This window comes from Engraulis encrasicolus, chromosome 10 (genome assembly GCF_034702125.1).
Source record: "Engraulis encrasicolus isolate BLACKSEA-1 chromosome 10, IST_EnEncr_1.0, whole genome shotgun sequence".
Classification (NCBI taxonomy): Eukaryota; Metazoa; Chordata; class Actinopteri; order Clupeiformes; family Engraulidae; genus Engraulis; species Engraulis encrasicolus.
In genome coordinates, this window is record NC_085866.1 from 54,934,535 (window position 1) to 54,956,228 (window position 21,694).

A 21,694-nucleotide genomic window follows, 5' to 3' on the forward strand; every position below is an offset into this window, starting at 1 on the left:
TTTTAGTCAATATTGTGGTGTAAAATAAATAACCTGAAATGGCTATTGTTATTTCAGAAAGTATTACTAATATAGCCTATTGCAGCAAATATTCACCTTGTTACTTGGTCATTTTCCACCAAAACCCAAATCAGTCATTTCAACATCATAGAGCAAAAGAGCATCGCGCGCACACACACACACACACACACACACACACACACGTACGTACGTACACACAGACACACACACGCAGGCACAAACACACACACGCACACACACACGCACACGCACACACACACACACACACACACACACACACACACACACACACACACACACACACACACACACACACACACACACACACACTTCCAGGTGCAGGCTGCTCTCTCGCTCTCTCTCTCTCTCTCTCTCTCTCTCTCTCTCTCTCTCTCTCTCTCTCTCTCTCTCTCGTGCATTAGAAGCTGCTGCATATTATTTGATTTTGAGTTTGATCACGGAGGAAGCTACATGCTCTTCTTCACCTGACCGCGTGACTTAAAGCCTGCAGAGTGGGAAGGCCAGACATCCCAAGTCTCCATGAAGTTCAAGAAGTCTCCCTGATAGTGGCTTCCCGATGACCACGAGTCAGATAAAATATTGCTGATGTTAGACTATGCAAGTTAGCGGTTTTTGTTTTCAATTGGCAATGCGAGCAGAGAACGATAATGACTCGTGCGGCATGCGTGGAATAGGCTTAAATAGATTGCGCGAGCACACTTCGTATGCCCTGCAAAAGTCAAAGGAAAAATAGTTAGGCAGGGGTATGCAGACTGGACGATAGAAAGGACCTGTACATACAAATATTTAAACACTAATGCTGTTTTGTTTGTTGGGGGTGTCGAGGCTCGATAAGCATGACCCTGAAAAGAGTTTTTGGAACTTAAGCCGGGCATACACTGGGCGATATTTTCACTCGTGGGTATTAAGCTCCTGCTCACACTGCACGATGTAATTTCACTATTTAAAAGTTCACATCTCACGACTCACGTCCTCACACTATACGAGCCGACAGTCGGATGCGAGCCAAATGCTTCCATTGCACGACGCGACAGGCATGTTTCCCCGGTCTGCAGAGGAGGGTACATGCGCACCTGAGGTGGAGATGAGGTCACGCTCAACAACAAATCGCACGGCCCTATTAATTTTTGCATGTGAAGTGTGAAATCGGGTCGTAGCACTGCTTTAACTGTGCGATTTACGCACGAGCCACAACCAGGATTTCAAACAGTTTTGATTTTCTTGCGACCCCGCGATTGCACAATCGTGAGGCGAAATCGCTTGTCGTTACCCCATGTACACTGCACGATGCGAGACTCACGATTGACCTGCGATTGAGCAAGAAATCGGCCCGACTCCCAAAAAGTTGCGCGAGTGCCAAATCGTGGCAAAATCATGGCAAAAGTCGCACAGTGTAAGCCCAGCCTTAGGAAGACGCTGCAGACGCATGGAAATGCTGTCGACTTCCTTGGGTCTTGTAGCGTTGCTCTCGACGAGAACAAGTTTCAAATCTCAACAGTTTAAAACTCCTTAGCGATCGCCCATCCATTCATTCTTTTCAAAACTACAGTAGCCGTGCCTCTGTTTAGACAGGCCAACTTTCCCCCCGCTGGCGCGCGCTCCCGCGGTGACTGATTTAAATAAATTCACAAATTTATTTTTGCTTTTTATTTGCTTGCGAACTGCCTACTCATGGGGTTAAACAACAAATATAGCAAACATTACAAAAAAAGAACAGACAACGAACGCCGGGCAGCCTAAGTGAAAAGGAGTGGAAGCTCGAGGAGGTTTAACATGACATCAGAGGAGGATTGGCGAGACGACTGCCATTACTGCAGAAACACATGTCTTCGTCATGGACAAGAGGGTTGTTGAACATGTTTCAAAATTAACACTTCCCTCAACGTCGGCTATTTTTTCTCTTTCTCTGGGAATGTTTTAGGACCTAAACTCAACTTAAATGGACTCACTGAACTACAAGGCTACAGAACAACTGACTGAGACGCGTCATGCACTGGCTGGCTGCCAGCAGAGACAAGCGAGGCAACAGCGTGAGCGCGCAACAACCTATGAAGTTCAAGACACTTTGGCCTATATTACAATTACAAATTAATTATAAATAATCATATTTTCTAATGTCCATTCGTCCATGGCTTGTAAATTTCGTCTCGTCTTTGTCTCCTTGACGAAAATATATTTTATTTTCGTCATATTTTTATTTGCTGGAGGCAATTTTTAGTGCGTCATCATCTCGTCATCGTCAAGAGAAAAAGGGGCGTTGACGAAATATTTTCGTCATCGTCGTGGTTGACGAAATTAACACTGATACATACAGTAGCAAACAGCACATACTGCATCTGTAGCAAGTAAATGCAAAGAACTGTTATATGCCCCAGTTTGCCTCTGTTGCCTTTACTTGCCATGACTTGGAAAGATGCAAATTCAAAGCATTTAATAATAATCAAAAAAATAGAAACAGATGAAGAGTTCAGATGCAAAACCCCCTAAGTGCCTTTTCAGAAAATAATTCCTCTTTATTCAATACAAAGCTATCAAATGGCATATTTTTTATTTATTTATGTAATATCACAATTTATATGTATTATCAAGTACATGAATATAAACCAAACCAACAACAGGGTTCTCTAAAAATATAGAGCAGGTCTTCAGAAATGGAGTTAGGGGGTTTTGCATCTGAACTCTTCAGATGAGAAGAGGAGAAATAGATGCAACAAAAACGAGGTTAATACTTGGTTGCACGTTTGTAAACACCCCCGGCTGCGCAACCCTGGCTACACACTCCTCAACCTCTGATTGTTGGAAACGGCTGTCTCTCAAAAAATGAGCTCACATGGTGGGCTACTTAGCATCTTGAACCTCCTCACAACACGAATGTTTGTACGTGAAACCTATGTATACAAATGACTGTGACAAAAAATATTACAGTATAGAAATGAAACAAATAAGAAATTGTGACAATAATAAGGGTTAGTTCACTCTCTCATGACATATAATTACAGTAAAAGCTTAATCAGATTTACCAACAGATTTATAAATATTCTTCAAAGCTATTCTTGTTTTGATAACGTGTAAAATCACTATTTCAAAGTCTTTTGCATAATAAAACTAGAAATGCACCCAGAGTGTGCAGACCTCCGCCAAGGAAGTTAAGTTTGTTTTTAGACACATACAGTAGGACATTTTTGTCATGATGTGGTTTCATTTGTGCAGGTTTATACTCACCATTAGTGTGTTCAGAGAATTAAACAGTCAAATTGTAACTAGATTATATCTGTATTTTTAATTACCATGTCCTTGATTAACTGTGGTCTGTTTTGTTCACCTGTGATTGTGGTATTGGCAAAGTGCTACATACTATTGTGAACTATGCACTGTGCTATAAATGCACTTATTGAAGGTCAGAAGTTCAGGTCACACTGTAAACAGTTTTGATGATTGGCAGTATGTCCTTATTACCATTTAAAATTTCACAGCTATTTTATATCACACTTAAAAGACTAAGTGGAATTATACCAATTGTATCAGCCTAATCCACAAGATAAAAAAAAAGTCAACCTGCTTTGAAAACGTGTGATAACGTGCTAATAGAATTGTATTAGTGATTAGTGAAGGGAATGTAATGATTTTGACCTTGCGTCAAAGGATACAGTGCTTTTCCTTATTGCTTTGGGGCAGGCACACCCGATTGGAATATTCGCCGGTGCTCGGCCATTATGCATGCTGTCGGGCTTTCTGATCCCTGTCCATCTCGCAAACAACTTGGGGTTAACTTTAAATGTAGCGAAGGAGATGTAATGAATTTTACCAGCATTGTGAACGTACAGTTAAAAATAATTTGGCAAGGGTAGCCTAATTAATTTGACAGCATTGTGAACCAAAGTCACAGTTCATAACAACATTGTTAACTTACACGATCAAATATTCCATATTTTTGACAACGTTAATTAATTCGACAGCATTGTGAACCTAAACGATCTACGGGGGTGGTCACTGTCCATCTCGCAACAGCAATGATAACATACGGGTCAACACAATCACAAATTCCATATTTTTGGCAGCGGTGGTAAATAATTTGACAGGATTATTTCCTGCATGCGGATGAACAACTTTTTAGGTGAAATGCACTTCGTATTGAAGCTGGCGCGGCAAAGGAGAGTCTCTCCCTGTTCCTTATTGTTGCTGAGAAATGCGCAGGCACGCCGGTGCTCAGTGCTCACCGTGCGCACCTTGTGGCAGGCAGTGAAATAGCAGCGAGCGAACGAACGAACGAACAAACACAGACAACACAGAAACCCAGGCGATCACATAACCTCCTGGCGGAGGTAATGATGTTCTCCTTGTCAGTATATTATTAAATAAAATAAGAAAACAAATATAACAATTCTAATTTGCACAAAATTATTCATTATTTGAAGCAACCACCAAGTTATTAATTACAATGTTTGTTGAAGCCTTGAACAAAGAAAAGTGTCATTAGCGTTATTAGGAAGGACCCTTGTTGTTACTTAACTTCCTTCCAACTAAAATGTATTTAATCAGCCTTCCAAACAAATCAGTCTTTTGGAGTACCTGCTGTTGTTTCCATGTGCCAGCATTTCATTTTATAACACATACTAAATCACCATATTGCTGTTGTGGTGTTGTGATGCTGTTGGAGGGGTCCGTGTGAGACACATGGCTGGCCCCTGGAGAGGCTGATCATGTGCAATTAAGGTGTGCACACAGGTATTTATATCTACACAGAGCATTGAGAAAAGCCACACACTGAAACATCTGTTCATGTTCTGACTAAAACGATTTTTGTGTGTCTTTTTATCAGTGTTCAACCCACATACTACTTTCATTGAACTTAAAATGGGACGCTTCGTTTCATTCTTACTTAATTCTACTGATAGATTGAATTTAACACACACTCAATATTAACCCCACACACTGCTGGTTTGTCTGTGTTTGCAAGTGAGTATTGCTACACAAGATTTGGTGAAATCCGCCCACCAGTTCAAAAGTTATCAGAGAAACAAAAATCTGTGACATGCGGCCGGATTGACACGCGGATCCATGCATGGACTCACATATGATCAGACGACCGCACAGCAGTAAGCCTCCGCCACCTTTGATGGGCTTTAGGCTTAATGACTTGTCTTGGGCAGGGGACAGATAATGTAATACTTACACAACAGTATGCCTGGCTGCAGTGTGACAATATGGGGTGACTGGAAGCTGTGAACCATTTAACCGACTGCTGGAGACCACAGCCAGACACCTGCTGATGACAGATCTTCGATAGGCCACCGCTCTTATTGTCAGAGCCTGGAGCTTTATTATGATTTATTGTCATAAATATCGATTTAAAATGATTTATTGTCATAAATGCCTCTGTAACTCGCCCTGAGGGAGCTCTATATTGGTCTTAATAAGGTCATTATACAGTATGGGAGGGCTGTCAGTGACTTTCCAGTAGGCTTGTTAAACCTCTCTAAAACCTCTTTGAAGGTCTTGGATTTTGGATGGGATGGAGGCCAGCCAGCGTCTTAAATCATCTTCTGGCATCTTTGGCCTTGTCCCCTTGAAAAGAGAACCGCCCTCTCCTCCTCATCTCCCTTTGTAATTGGTTTGTGTCTATGTCTTTGTAGTTGGTTTGGGTCTATGTATTGTGTGCAGGATTGCATTCCTCAACGAAAGGCATAGTATGTAGTAGGGATGGCACAAACCGCACCGAAAACCGAAACCGTACAATTCACACACATACCGAACCGAACCGTGCAATCCGTGGCAAACCGCAATTCATGTACTGTCCAAAAAAATCATCACTTTGTAACTGCAGTTATATAAATATTGTTTAATATTCCCAGTGCACCATTTATCATGAACTGAAAAAAAACCCCGTAGAGAACCGAAAACCGTGACCTTGACACCGTGATATGAACCGAACCGTGAATTTTGTGAACCGTACCACCCCTAGTATGTAGACAAAGGGGGTGGAAAATCACCCCACCTGGTTTTTAATTTATGCCTCTGTGGTGCAGAGCATGCAGTTTGACCACAACACCAAAAACTGACAGAGCCTATTAAGGCCTTTGTAAGGTAATCACATCACCATACTGTCCAAACGCAAGCCAATTAAAGGTAATAACTATACAACCCAAGCGCCAGCCAATTAAAGGTCATCAGTATACTGTCCAGCCTATTAAAGGTCATCAGTAATCACTTTACTGTCCAGCTGTATTAACACACTGACTCCCATGCCATGTGCTTTTTTTTTAGACCAGGGGTATTCAATTAAATGTGAACGAGGGCCAGTTTTCCAAATTCCTCCCAGTAAAGGGGCCGAACTATTCGTATGTATTATGATTGCTGACTGTCAATGAAAAAAAAGGGAGACTTCATTGAAGTGGGGGGTCTGGGGGTCATCCCCCAGAAAGTCTGGCCTTTCTTAGATGTAATTTCCTGCATTTTAATGTCCTGTGTCCCGTTTCAGCTCGATACGGAACCCATACTTTTATCTCTAAATTCCGAAAAATTATTCTGTATTTAAAGAAGCTTGTGGGGGGCCAGAACCTTGCTGTCCAAGGGCCACATCTGGCCCCAGGGCCGCCATTTGAATAGCCCTGCTTTAGACTCTTAGAGTACTGTATGCCGGTGTGTGATTTTCATATTTCTCCATTTGTCTCTGATGTGTCCACTGTACTATAATGAGTCCTCATTGTACAGTCTCTGTGTGTTTTCCACACTCTACTAGGCTACTGTGTGTGTGTGTGTGTGTGTGTGTGTGTGTGTGTGTGTGTGTGTGTGTGTGTGTGTGTGTGTGTGTGTGTGTGTGTGTGTGTGTGTGTACACGTGTGTGTGTGTACACGTGTGTGTGTGTACACGTGTGTGTGCGTGCTTTCGTGTGACTATATGTGTGCATGTGTATGTTTTCCACATTGCCTCGCCAGTGGTTCCTTCTTTCTCCTCTGCTGGTGGAGGGAGGGAATGTAGGCATATTTCATATTGTTTGAGTCAGCAGCTGTTAGCATCAGCCCAAATTAGAACAGTAGTGTTACCACAGTGTTGCTCTGCATGTGGCTGCTAGCGTAGTGAGGAGCAGCCTCTATACTCACTGCTGTGGCTGTGGGGTCATCCCTATGTTCCCCGGGTCCTATGTTCCCGCCCGGGTCCTATGTTCCCCTCTGGTTCCAAGTAGACTGCTGCCGCATGGCGAGGGCGGGTTGTTGTTGGGGTTAGGTTAGGGTTAGCCTGCCACTGTGTGCAAACTTGACATGAAATGCAACCGTTCGTCCAAGAAATATGCATGCACAAGCATTCTTGGCCTTATCCCCTTGTCAGATACAATGCGGGGAACATAGGACCCTTTTTTGGAAAAAGGGTCCTCAGTTCCCTGGTCCCATACAAAGACAGGGGAACAAAGGACCTGGGGAACATAGGACTCAGGGAACATAGGACCCGGGGAACGAGCCCTATCTCACGCCTTTCGTAAAGTCTTCACGAAAAAAATAGAGTAATTTTCATGGTGCATTCACGTTATTGCCCGCCTTTCGTAAAGTCTTCACGAAAATAATAGATTAATTTTCACGCTGCCTATTCACTTGAATTGCCCCACTGCTGCTATGGTTATCCAAACGTCTGCAGGGGCGGGGAGGGGGTGCTGACAGAACACTGCTGATACACTCGGGACTCACTAATTCGACGCCCTTTCGGTACTTACGCCTTATGTCCCCTAAACCTAAACCTAAACCTAACCCTAACCTTAACCCTACTTAACCCTAAACCTAACCCTAACCCTAACCCTAACCTTAACCCTAACCTTGACCCTAAACCTAACCCTAAATTGCTTGTTTGAAATGTTTGATTACCATGTGACGGTAGGCTACCGAAAGGGCATCAAACTAGTGGGTCGCTAGGCAACAGTCGGGCAATTCAAGTGAATAGGCAGCGTGAAAATTAATCTATTATTTTCGTGAAGACTTTACGAAAGGCGGGCAATAACGTGAATGCACCACGAAAATTACTCTATTTTTTTCGTGAAGACTTTACGAAAGGCGTGAGATACGGTTGGGGGAACATAGGTACGCTACGGTGGCTGCTAGCGTAGTGAAGACTAGCCTCTATACTCACTGCTGTGGCTGCTAGCGTAGTGAGGATTAGCCTTTATACTCACTGCTGTGCACAAAGAGATGTTGCCGCAGGGTAGGATGTACTGTAAGCAGTGACAGCATTCCATACACAGCCCCAATTCTCCAGGTGCATCTCCTGGTGTAACACAAAGAACATTTCAATACAGGGCAAGGTAATATGACAGTGTGAAAATATGAATTCTGACAGTTCTACAATATTAATTTTATATGTGCTAACACAACACTGCCCCAACTTTTTCCTCTCTCTTATTTTCTGCTTTGAGTTCATAGTTTATTTCTCTGTAATGCAAGTGAGATCTGTTTCATCTCTATGTACCAACTGATATTTAAGGTTTGCATGGAGCTTGTGAAGTTTACTTTGCAGGTGTATATTAAAGGACGTGTTTGGGTATGTCTCTATGGGAGTGCTTTGATATTCGGCATCATATTGTTTTCCGCCACTAAGCCCGTGTTAGCCTTGCTACTGTGATCCTCTGCTGCTAACTCAGAGTGTCCATGCTGTCTCTCTGCAGCATCAGTGGACTTTTTTATGTTTTGTTTGTGTAACGGGTAGAGGTGTAGAAGTTGGAGGTAGAGTACAGACATGTGGAATGAGCACTCAAAACAGATTGTTCAGCTACCTGCTAAGTTTTAAGAAATAAAATCTTGGAACGGTTTGGTTCTCTTTTAGGCCAGTGGCTTGTTATACCTTATGCATACGGTACGTGCATGTGACTTCACCTGACGAGAGCTCAGACATTAGACTTCAAACAAATAACTGAGAAACAATTATCAAGATGAATACCCTCACACCTGTGTCAATACAGTGCCAGATGGCTCAGTTTGCCCCTAGCTGCCTCATTGTTTTAAACTTTGTTGCTGTTTCCACGTCGCCGGATATCTTAAAATGAGGATATTTTTTTCCTGTTTACATTGGCTTTGGCCTTCCGTTTCCACATATCAGAGTTTTAAAACCCACATATAAAAATCCTGCTTTTAAAATACCCCATTTAGGGGACTAATATTCACCTGTTACAATGGGGTTTTTATTTTTATCTTCATATTGCATTTCCACCTAAACAAGAGAAAATAAATATCCACAGTTAAAAATATCCTGCTACGTGGAAACAGTGCCTTAAATAGATTTATGTTAAAATTACACACTTACTGGCTCCCTCATTAACAATCAGCAGGACTTTATACGCGACTTTGCAATGAAAAAATATGACATTACAACATTACTGTGACAGCATTCTTCACCAACACATTACAGCTTTGTTTTGCCCATTCAGGCTATAATGTTGTAATAGGGACAGAGTTTGACTTCCCGAGATCTTATCACCGTGCATGAAGACATGAGCAGCTTGGACAAAGGCACATATATTTTCACTTTGGCATTTAGTCAATATGCCATGACAAGGACAAACAAAAATCCTTATCCCACCAGCTCTCCACTGAGGGTGCTTTAATGCTCGATGCAGGGACCTCTTCACTTTTGAACAGTATCTCCTCTGTGGGTAAAGCTATCAGCATCTACAGATGATATCAATTAAACCTGACACTGGGGTAGATGACCCCATGGAGTCGCCATGTGCTGCACACAGAAAGTCACCTTCAAATACATACCACTAAGATGAAACCATTCGTGGCTTGTATTTTTACAGTATCTATCTGAATATCAACACATATCACTGCCTCGCGTCACATTATCAGTGACATTTGACTTGACTTGTCTCTGTATGCCTACCATAGCACCCAGCTTTTCAGAAGAAGTGTCTCTCACCTATTCAAAGGCACATGCTTTTCCATCAGCTTCCAAAAGGGCAGGTAGATGTCTCTCTGCTGCCTATTTGCTTCCACTGGCTGAACTCAAATCAAATTCAAGTCACTAATGCTCACCTACCTACCGAGGGCTGTCTGTGCTGCGCCTGCCTGCATTCATCTACTTGAACTCAATCATACAGGCTTATGCTTCATCTCACCCTCACCGCTCACAATGTCAAGAAACACTGTGTGTGGCATTGCCATCTCTCCATTCATACAATGGCAAGCCAAAGACCTGGCCAGACCCCGGCTCTCCTAATCAGTGGTTTTGCAATGCTAGCCTGAAGAGGCTCATGCAGTGTGTGGAAAGGGTCCAAATATTTTCAATAGTGATTCACAATTTTTCACGTTGTCGTTGTGATCATACAACACACCACAAAACACAGATCTGAGCAGAGGGTATCTGAGCGCAGTGAGCACTGTGTACAGTAGGGCATACCATGCTCATGGCACGGGTAACTTATCCCTTCCACCCACCTGCAAGTGTGTAGGGGACAGTGTTAATTTCGTCAACCATGACTATGACTAAAATATTTCGTCAAAGCCCTTTTTTGATTTTCGTCACTTAGACTAAGACTAAGACTAAATTGGGAACGCAATGATTAAAATATGACTAAAACTAAAATTGATATTCGTCATTGTGACTAAGACTAAGACCAAATAAAAAAAAAACTGACTAAATTAACACTGGTGTTAAATACAATAGAGAAAAAGAGAAGCAGTGTGTGAAAAAGTTTCATTCTGCACAGTGTGATATATGTTAAAAAGAAAAGCAGTGTGCGGAGAAGGTTTATTCTGTCCAGTCAATGATATATGTTAAAACAACATGATCTCCAAAAATTCTGTGCTCCTGGACACGGATGTTAAGGGCACAAAATCCATGTCCAGGAGCACGGATTTTGCCAAAATTCCGTGCTCCTGGACACGGATATGTTTTCCGTGATGTACACAGAGAAGTGCTCTCTCTATAGGCTACTACCACAGCTCTATGTTTCCACAGTCTTGTGTTTTCTCAGGATTTTTCTAATTTCAAATATTTTTTCTCAAAAAAAAAACCATTTCCTACTGACAGGTTAGGGTTAGGGACTGTTTTGGTGTGGGCACAGCTAGTTTTCTTTCATTCATTATATGAATTTGATAGCCTAGCAACCAACTGGAAAAGGTATTTCTCAAAAATATGTCTTTAATGACAGGTTAAGGTTAGGGAATGTTTTGGTCAGGACACAACTTAAATTGCTATAGCATTATTTTGTTTAGGATTAGCATTTGGTATGTATTTTCTAATGATAGAGTTACACAGTGCTGTGGTAATAGCCTATAAAAAGCACTTCCGTGTGCCCATCACGGAAAAAAATTCTGTGTCCAGGAGCACGGAAAACAATTCCGTGTCCAGGAGCACGGAATTTTGGCAAAATCTGTGCTCCTGGACACGGATTTCGTGTCCTTAACATCCGTGTCCAGGAGCACAGAATTTTTGGAGATCAGGCTGGTTAAAAAGAGAAGCAGTGTGTGGAGAAGTTCTATTGTACAGTATATGTACAGTGTTGACTAAAATGACTAAAAATTGACTAAAATTGATTTTCGTCATTTAGACAAAGACTAAGACTAAATTGGGAAGGCAATGACTAAAATATGACTAAGACTAAAATTGATTTTCGTCATTCGTCATTGACGACTAAATAAAAAAAAGCTGACAAAATTAACACTGGTAGGGGATCATGTGAACCTTTGGCTGCAGCTCTAAGGCCTTAACAGCTATTGCCTACTTACCCATGACTGCATGCCCATAATGTCCAGACTACCCATGAATATATGCGCTATAGACTCAGTGGATTTTCAAATAACAGGGGAATTGCAAATAGTGTAACACTAAATTACAATATCCTCCTTTGTTACGAAGTGCAGTTAATATCAACAGATGGACACAGCTCTCAGCACTCCAAGGGAGTAATATTTCACCCAGTGGGCCAATAATTCATGTGAATTTATTATTCTTTAATGTGTTTTTATTCACATTTTTCAGGGATTGACGGAATGGGTGGAAAGCATTTCTGAGGTCATTAGTATCAGAGCAAAGCAGTTTGTCAAATTGGTGGGTGACAGTGTGGTGTCTCACAGCAACCATGTTGGGGGTTTGGGGGGGGGTTGGCTTCATGTCAAAGCAGGGTAGTTTGTTCAATTGGTGGGTGTCTTGGCAGAGAGAGGCTGGTTGATGAATTGATTAGGGTAGTGTAGAGAATACATCCATGCACAAATGAATAAATACCCATTCACTCCACTCTCACAACAGTCTCTCTCTCTCTCTCTCTCTCTCTCTCTCTCTCTCTCTCTCTCTCTCTCTCTCTCTCTCTCTCTCTCTCTCTCTCTCTCTCTCTCTCTCTCTCTCTCTGTATTGCTCTTTTTCGCTTTGTGTTTTTATTTTACACAATGAAAAATGTCTGATTCACTATTATCTTTGGATAGATATTCTGAAAAGCACTCGCTGTCCTGGAACAAAGTTGACAACAGAACACCTGGACAATAACACCATCAATAAGTTTCCCTCTCTTCCTCTCTCTCCTTACTCCTTGTTTTCCCTGCTCTTGTGTATTTATTTTGACTCTCTCTCTCGTTCTGTCTGTGTCCTTCTCCATAGACGTCTCCTCCAGGCGGCTAAGAATTCCAGCGGGCCGGGCCACTTCATCTGGATCGGCTCTGACAGCTGGGGTTCCAAGATCGCCCCGGTACTGCACCAGGAGGAGATGGGGGAGGCGGCCATCACCATACTGCCCAAACGCCAGCCTATAAAAGGTAATCATACTGCCCAAACGCCAGCCTATTAAGGGTAAACAGTATACTGCCCAAATGCCAACTTATTAAAGGTAGAGTAGTCACTATACTGCCCAGCCTATTGACATATTGACTCCCATGTCACGTGACAGTATACGTATGTACTCCGCATGCGTTGACTCATAAAAATACGTTTTATGATTTTTTTTTCTTCTTCTTCTGAAATTCAAATATAGACACTGTAATGCACCTTCTATGTAATTTTGGTAACCCTGTAATGAACAGAACTGACATAAATGAAAACTCCTACAAAGTCAAAACTCCTACAAAGGCATTTTATCACAACACAGTTGAGTGTTATTACAGCGAATCATCAAAATCATGCTCGTCAATCTGACCATGTCACGTCAAATCTCGTGGGTTAGCGTAGTCAAGCTGTCTTGTCAGTGTTTTGCTACTTGTGAAAATATGGAAGGATGTGGGGGTTTTGCTGCCATCAATTTTCAAACGTTAAGTGAAAATGGAAAATGGAACGGAAAATAGCATGTGATAGCAGCAGCAGCAAACAGCTGTGGGTTAATGTTGAGGCATAGACGGCAAAGAAACCTCTGCACATAAGCACATTTACAAGACAACGAAAACAGGGGTGGAGACATCACAAACACATAAAGACAACACACCAGTGGAGGTGTTCAACAGGAGGTTCAACAGGTGTTCAGAAGAGTCAACAACCCGAGGTATCTTTGGGGATGGGGGTGGGAAGGGGAGGGGTGACAGAGCATCTGCATTATGTTGTTCTTCCAGGGAGACTGAAAGATTTCCTTCCCTCTTCTTGTCCTTTGTTCCTCCTGTCTGCTGTAACGTCTGTAAAATGTGTTGGTGTGTTTGTAAACAATTTACTCATACATAGGGGATAGTTATTATTAAGTGCTGCCCATATTTCAACATATAATAAAGGGTTCAGATGGATAAAATTGATTCAATGAACATAGATTTAAAAGAAGTGACAATAATAGTAACCTCTGTCTCCAGATGCTGGTGTTTATCAATCAATACTATCATAAAGCAACTGCAACCAAGCACAACACAACAGCACACAGCACAGTAACAATATTACTTGTATTGATCTTTCCCAGGTTTTGATCGCTATTTTATCAGCCGGACGCTGGACAACAACAGGAGAAATGTCTGGTTCGCCGAGTTCTGGGAGAACAATTTCCAGTGCAAGCTCAGCCGCCATGCCCTGAAGAAAGGATCAGGCATCAAGAAATGCACCAGTAAGTAGTTAGTACTCTCCACCAGGATGCAACAGCCAGAGCACCATGAACTGTGTTATTACCATTATGAGTGTTATTATGTGGAGATAATGAAGGCATTTACTGGATGTGGGGAAATGTCTGCTGAAGTATTTAGCAGCTAAAGGGATGCTGTGGTGCATTGCACTGGTGCACTGTACTATGGGCAGGCAGCAGTCAAGCCTAGGTCATTTCCTGGTCCCGACCAATCTCTCTCCAAATTACTTCCATTCACTCTTCACTGTCTCTATCTGAAATACAGACTGAAAAAGCCGGTACAAGTATCTTTGATAAAAACAGTAGATATTTTGCAGATAATTGCATTGATGGGGATGATGTGTGTAGGTTCTCACAATGCAAATGGTCTTTGTTGTGCTGCTCATCTCTCTGCTCCTCCTGTTCTTCCTGCTCATCTGTGGCCACAGTGTTGCAATCAGACGCCTCCATCCTGCACAGAGCTCTTGAGAACTTAATCAGCACTGCATCTCATCAGCACATCCACATTGTTCTCAAAGCCCTCAGCTCAATGCACCCCACACATTCAGGTTATCCCCCACTAATAGCAGAGCAGGTCTCGAAAACCTGATTTGTCACATACAGTGCCCTCCATTATTATTGGCACCCCTGGTTGAGATGTGTTTTTTAGCTTCCAATTATTATTATTTTTCTCTAAATAATATGGGACCTTAATGGAAAAAAAGAGAAAAATCCAACCTTCAATACAAGTGCATTTATTCAGTGGGGAAAAAATCCCACATAAAGAAATAATTATTTGACATCAAATAATGTGTGTCACAATTATTAGCACCCCTGGTGTTAATATTTTGTACAACCCCCTTTTGCCAGCAAAACAGCACCTAATCTTCTCCTATAATGTTTCACAAGATGGGAAAAGACAGAAAGAGGGATCTTCAGCCATTCCTCTTTGCAGAATCTCTCTAAATCATCCAGAGACCTGGGTCCTCTCCTCTGTACTCTCCTCTTCAGCTCACCCCACAGGTTCTCAATGGGGTTGAGGTCTGGGGACTGAGATGGCCATGGGAGGAGCTTGATTTTGTGTCTGGTTAACCATTTCTGTGTAGATTTGGCCATATGTTTAGGGTCATTGTCTTGCTGAAAGACCCAGTGACGACCCATCTTCAGCTTTCGGGCAGAGGGCAACAGATTTTGATTTAAAATGTCCTGGTATTTCAAAGCATTCATGATGCCATGCACCCTAACAAGCTTCCCAGGGCCTTTGGAAGCGAAACAGCCCCACAGCATCACTGACCCACCTCCATACTTCACAGTGGGTATGAGGTGCTTTTCAGCATGCGCATCTTTCGTGGCACGCCAGACCCACTTAGAGTGTTTGTTGCCAAAAAAGCTCAATCTTGGTCTCATCTGACCAAAGCACACGGTCCCAGTTGAAGCCCCAATACCGCTTGGCGAACTCCAGACGTTTGCGTTTATGATTGTGGGTGAGGAAAGGTTTTCTCCGTGCATGCCTCCCAAACAGCTTGTTGGCGTGTAGACAGCGCCTGATGGTTGATTTGGAGACTTTGTGACCCCAGGATGCTACCATTTGTTGTAATTCTGTAACAGTGAGCTTTGGAGATATTTTGATTTCTCTTACCATCCTCCTCACTGTGCGTGGTGGCAAAATAAACTTGGGTCCTCGTCCAGGCTTGTTAACCACTGTTCCAGTTGTTTTGAACTTCTTAATTATTCCTCTCACAGTAGATATGGGCAGCTGCAGTTGAGTGGCAATCTTCTTGTAGCCTCTGCCTGACCTGTGAAGGTCGACGCACATCTGCCTCACTTGTATGCTGTGTTCCTTTGTCTTTCCCATGTTTAAGAGTGGATAAGAGAAATGGCCTCGGTGTCATGTCATATTTATACCCCAGGGAAACAGGAAGTGATGAATTACTAATTAAATGTTCCTACATACTCTGGTAAACTTTGTAAACTACTGTAGAAATGACAGAAATGCTTCAATTATATTTATTTCCTGGGAATTGTTAAGGGTGCCAATAATTGTGGAACAGGTGATTTAATGAAAAATAATTATTTTTTAGTCAGGGATTTTTTTTTATTTTCCTACAATTCATTTGAGTTGAAGGCTACATTTTTCTAAAATTTTCAGTGTGACAGTATTCTTCTGCAATAAACACTGAATTTATTTTAAGGCTTTTAACACATCTCAACCAGGGGAGCCAATAATTATGGAGGGCACTGTATACTGTAGCCTATGTGTTAGTGTCCATTTTAGTGTGAGAAGATCTGGCCAGGACCTTAGTTACTGGCAGCCTACTTTAGTGAACATCGTGCTAGTCGCTTCGTAACTATACGTAGGCTATGTAGGAAATGGACACGTCTATGTTTACGTAGACGCATGAGCGATTAATAGATTGCTCACATGAAATCAAAGCCAGTCTACCACCAATCAGTGCATTGAACACGTCTGAGTGAAGAACATGAAAGGCAATTTAAATGTGTGTTTTGCCATGTTCAAGAGGGGTTTTATCTTGAACGCATGACAGAAGATTTACTAATCACTTAGACACATGACTCATGAAATTAACATTTACTTTCGGCTGTGTGACTAAGTGGGATTTTCATGTTGTTTGATATTTTTTCTCTGAGTGCCATTTTACTCATTGGCAACCAGTGAACTCAGTTGCTTTAGATGACATTGTGTTCATTTTCTGTGTTCTGTTATTTGTTCTGTACTGTTATCCTGGTCCATTGCTGAAACTTGTAAAGGTCCAATCAAAGCCATACCATCCTCTGATAGCCTTGAGATTATGGTGATTTCAGCAACCTTGTTATTTAGCCCATTCCTATGTAACTGTGAGCTATTGTGAGAGTTGTGAGATTGGGAGAGTTTCTCCAAAATGTGTGTTTGATTAGCAATTTGATTAAAACGTCACACAGGATTGAATATGAGAGCAGGCAGGTGAAGCAGTAGTATTGATCACAAAATAACACATTGGTGTCTAATAGCCAAGAGCTGCTTATGATGCAGGTAATTGAATTAATGAAAGCAATGAACAAGTACAACCCTGAGGCTGTCTGCTGAAAATGTGTAAATGTCATGGTTTATAAGATATCACACACATTACTGTGGAAAAATCATAAATAGGGTGAGGACCTTAGGGCCAGCTGTCACAAATGGCTAAACATGGAAAAACAGTGTCTAATTATGTGTTAGACAAAAGGGCTCATTATTACATTGTTCATCAGCACATATTTAACTCTGTAGATGTATTATTGATCTGAAGCTGACACTGGGTAAGTATGCATGATCGTACGGTAATCTACATAGGCATGAACAAACAAGCTTGTACATGGTGCCATTGGCGCATGTGACTTGATTTACAAATTGGACAGGGAATGTAGCCGTGTCTTTGGAGGTCCGCACTCGCATGACTTTATCAACAAATTGGACAAAAGTATCGCTGTCTACTCACTGTGCATTGTGTGGAGTTTGCATACCTACTCATATGGCTCCTACAAATGTGAATGTGTATTATGTGTGTACAGTACATGTACAAAGCGGATTCCAAAAAAGTTGGGACACTTTGTATTTTGTGAATAAAATCGAAATGCCGGCAATTTCAAAACATTCAATATGTTAATAAGGTAGAGCATTATGTGCAGACAACATATCAGTTGTTAAAATCAAGCAGAATTATTGTTTTGAGGTAATTATGTCATCATTTAAAATTTGACCCATGCAACAAATCTCAAAAAAGTTGGGACAGGGCCAAAACATGTTGTAATAGTGGGATAATTCTAAAAATAACACAGGGAAGAATATTTTAAAAGGAACTATATTGACTGCCAGCATGAATGCACAAATAAAATACCATCACAGAGAGGCTGTGGCACGCAGTAGCGAAGATTTTGAGGGACTAATTACTTATCTATTACACAGAAAGATTGAATTATCAAAATTGCAGGCATATAAGGCCAATTTCCGTAATTTAGAGCTCTGTGTAATCATTGCATGAGTTATGAGATCATGACATATTTGTCGACAACAAGCAAACTATGACACTTCAACAATGACAGCTCTCGAAAAAATGACCATAAACACAACACTTGATAAATGCACATGATGCAGACATTAAACAGTGTTGCATGCGACAAAGCTCATTCTAGATGGACCTAAGAGACATGTGAAACTGTCCTCTGATTACAGAATGGAAAATATTGCATCCTTTTTTAAAATAATGGAGTCATGCACCCTCCAGGTTATATAGAAAATGAATACTTCAGCTTGATTTAGTGGTCAGTCTGAAATACCGCATATATGATGATAAGGGGTGCAGAGGTGCCTTGGTTATGGTCTTCTTACTCATGTAGAACATTAAAATGAATGCTGAATGATATACACATACTTAAAACAGCATACAGTATATCACGAAAGTGAATACACCCCTCACAGTTTTGCAGATTTTTGAGTATATCTTTTCATAGGAAAGCATTACAGAAATGTAACTTTGACACAATGATTAGTGACCTTTTAACAACATATTTAACCTCTTAAATTTCTTGTTCACTCAGAAAAAAACAAAATACAGCCATTAATGTTTGAACATGTACTCACAAAAGTGAGTACACCCCAGATTAAAATCCGGTAGAGAAGGGGCTATGTTGGCTCGAATCGTCTCGAAATGAAAAGGGATGACAAGGGAGGTCATCAGTGTGCGTTTCAACCTTTCTTTGCATTGAACTTTTACATTTTTAGTCTGCATCTGGCTTAAATAGATTGGTGTGAGATTTGAATGCAATCCTATGGAGAATATCATGATCTGCTTCAGCAGTCACAGTGCATGTTGACATGCATGTTTCTTTTAGGTGTATTTCAGATTGCCAATGTTGACAGCATTCATGCATCCCCAAACCATGTCAGTCCCACTACCATGCTTGGCTTATGAGAGGATACACCTTTTTTGTAAAACTCACTTGTTTACCACCACACATGCTTGACACCATCTAAAGCAAATTTGTTTATCTTGGTCTCTTCAGATCACACAACATGGTTCCAGTGATCCATATCCTTGGTCTGTTCATCTCTCTTGATACCAAGATAAGCAAATTTGCTTTAGATGGTGTCAAGCATGTGCGGTGGTAAACAAGTGAGTACATGTTCAAACATTAATGGCTGTATTTAGTTTTTTTCTGAGTGAACAAGAAATTTAAGCGGTTAAATATGTTGTTAAAAGGTCACTAATCATTGTGTCAAAGTTACATTCCTCTAATGCTTTCCTATGAAAAGATATACTCAAAAATTTGCAAAACTGTGAGGGGTGTATTCACTTTCGTGATATACTGTACATAGCTACCAAGGCATTATGTTTTGGAGCACCTCCTTTAGATATTGCCCCATAATGGTGGCAAATTTCAATCTCTACTATGTTCCAACAGTGTGGTTCCATCATAAGAGTAAACGGGTCACAAAATAGTTTTCTTGCAGACAGGATATGCCACATATTAAGCATAACAAGAATGTAAACAAGTTGAAGAACACACCTATCAGTTGAGCTGCTGAAATCATGTCTCACACATCAAAATACCTATTTTTTTAATAAAATGATGCTATCAGTCAAAGTATTTAACTGTTCAGTCTCATCCCTTGTGTTGTGTTTAGTCTTATCCAATATAAAAAGCTTTTTATTGGCCCTGTCCCAACTTTTTTGGGATTTGTTGCAAGGGTGAAATTTTAAATGATGACATAATCACCTCAAAACAATATTTCTACTTGACTTGAACAACTGATATGTTGTCTGTACATAATGCTCTACCTTATTAACATATTGAATGTTTTGAAAATGCCAGCATTTTGATTTTATTCACAAAATACAAACTGTCCCAACTTTTTTGGAATCCGTTTGCTTCCATTAGTGGCATTCCAGTGATCTGAGGGTCTTTGATCTTCTGGCATAGTTCACAGAGATGCTCAAGTAGCACCATACAGTAAATCAAGAATTCATATTACAGTCGGTGCCACACACACACACACACACACACACACACACACACACACACACGCACACAAACACACACGCACACACACACACACACACACACACACACACACACACACACACACACACACACACACACACACACACACACACACACACACACACACACACACACACACACACACACACACACACACACACACACACACACACACACACGGGTAGATGACAGGCAGAAAACATTGTTTATGAGGGGAAAAGGTATATGTCTACGTAGTGCAGCAATTAATCTTTCAAAAAATCCAAGTGGTCACAATGTTGGTCTATTAATTGATTATTTATTTACGTTGATAAAGCAATTTGCTGAAAATATGTCCTTTGGTGTGACGTTAAGAAATAAATATATTAAGTAATGTAGAAATGGCTTGATGGAGTTTTATGAACATTGTTACACTCTTCATATTTATTGCATTTTTTAAAGTCTTAATTTAATGAGAAATAACCATTTAAGGATTTTTTTTCCCATTAGAGGTGAGCTTATTAGAAACCTTCGAGGAAATATAGGGATATCTTTTTTTTTAAATGTTCAAAATTGTCCGAATATATACTAACATTTCAGGGATGGAAATACTGTATGTTCTTCCCTAATGCAATATTCAGTGTTTATCAAATGTATTGTTAAGCTCAAACAAATATTTGAGCGTTTTAAAACTGTCACACTGTAGGACATTCATGTCACACTAAAGGACAGAAATGCAAAACTGAGCCAGAAACAAATGTATCAACACAATTATTTTGTCTTTTGATCATAATGTAATGTTGTAGTCATTATTGACCTACACTTTATGCTTATAAGGAACACTACCTCTGCAAATCTCTCACTCTCTCTCCACACACACACACACACACACACACACACACACACACACACACACACACACACACACACACACACACACACACACACACACACACACACACACACACACACACACACACACTCCAATTTCTTCTGGAAAAAAACCAAGAGATTTTGTGGGTGTAGAGCCAAACTGTGTATGGCTGAAGATACAGAGAGAGATAGGAGGGTAGGGAGCCTCAGAGAGAGAGAGAGAGAGAGAGAGAGAGAGAGAGAGAGAGAGAGAGAGAGAGAGAGAGAGGTGGTGGGTGGGAGCCTCATATTGAAGGCTATGATGTCAGTCCATGAAGTGTTTCAATGAGGCTTGAAGGAAATTCGACTTGACAGAGGTGTCAAAAGTAACATAACAAAAAAAGAAACACTATTTCCTTACATCCTGTGTAGTTTATCTGAGTAACCATTGAGCTGTAGGCAGGCAAGGCTGGTGGACAGAGTGTATTAGTGAGTGGACCTGGTGCTGATACTCATGAGATACTCATGAACACACAAAATCTCTCTATTGCTTGCACACACTCGCCCACCTACGTGCGCCTGTGTAAAGGAGTATGAGTCATCAGCCAATGCAATGCATTGATCAGGTGGGTGGCAGGAGAGGAGCAGAGTGTGTGTGCCCAGGCAGCCATTGAAGACATTCATATGTCTTTGAAACAACAACAACAAAGGCGGAATCAGCCATGTGTGTGTGTGCGTGCGCGCGCTATCAAGTGTAGGTGTTTGTAATTGTTCAAAGAGATAACGGTTTCTGCTGACACATCT

The 21,694-nt window shown here is 41.2% G+C and overlaps 1 protein-coding gene across 1 annotated transcript in view; it reads left to right on the plus strand.

Annotated features, from left to right (window-relative positions):
• LOC134457383 (metabotropic glutamate receptor 4-like) overlaps window positions 1-21,694 on the plus strand; it is a 191,930-nt gene that overhangs the window by 130,198 nt on the left and 40,038 nt on the right. Inside the window, exons 4-5 of the mRNA XM_063209384.1 lie at window positions 12,616-12,770; window positions 13,886-14,026. Of these exons, the coding sequence (XP_063065454.1) occupies window positions 12,616-12,770; window positions 13,886-14,026 (296 nt within the window). The remainder of the gene's footprint in view (window positions 1-12,615; window positions 12,771-13,885; window positions 14,027-21,694) is intronic.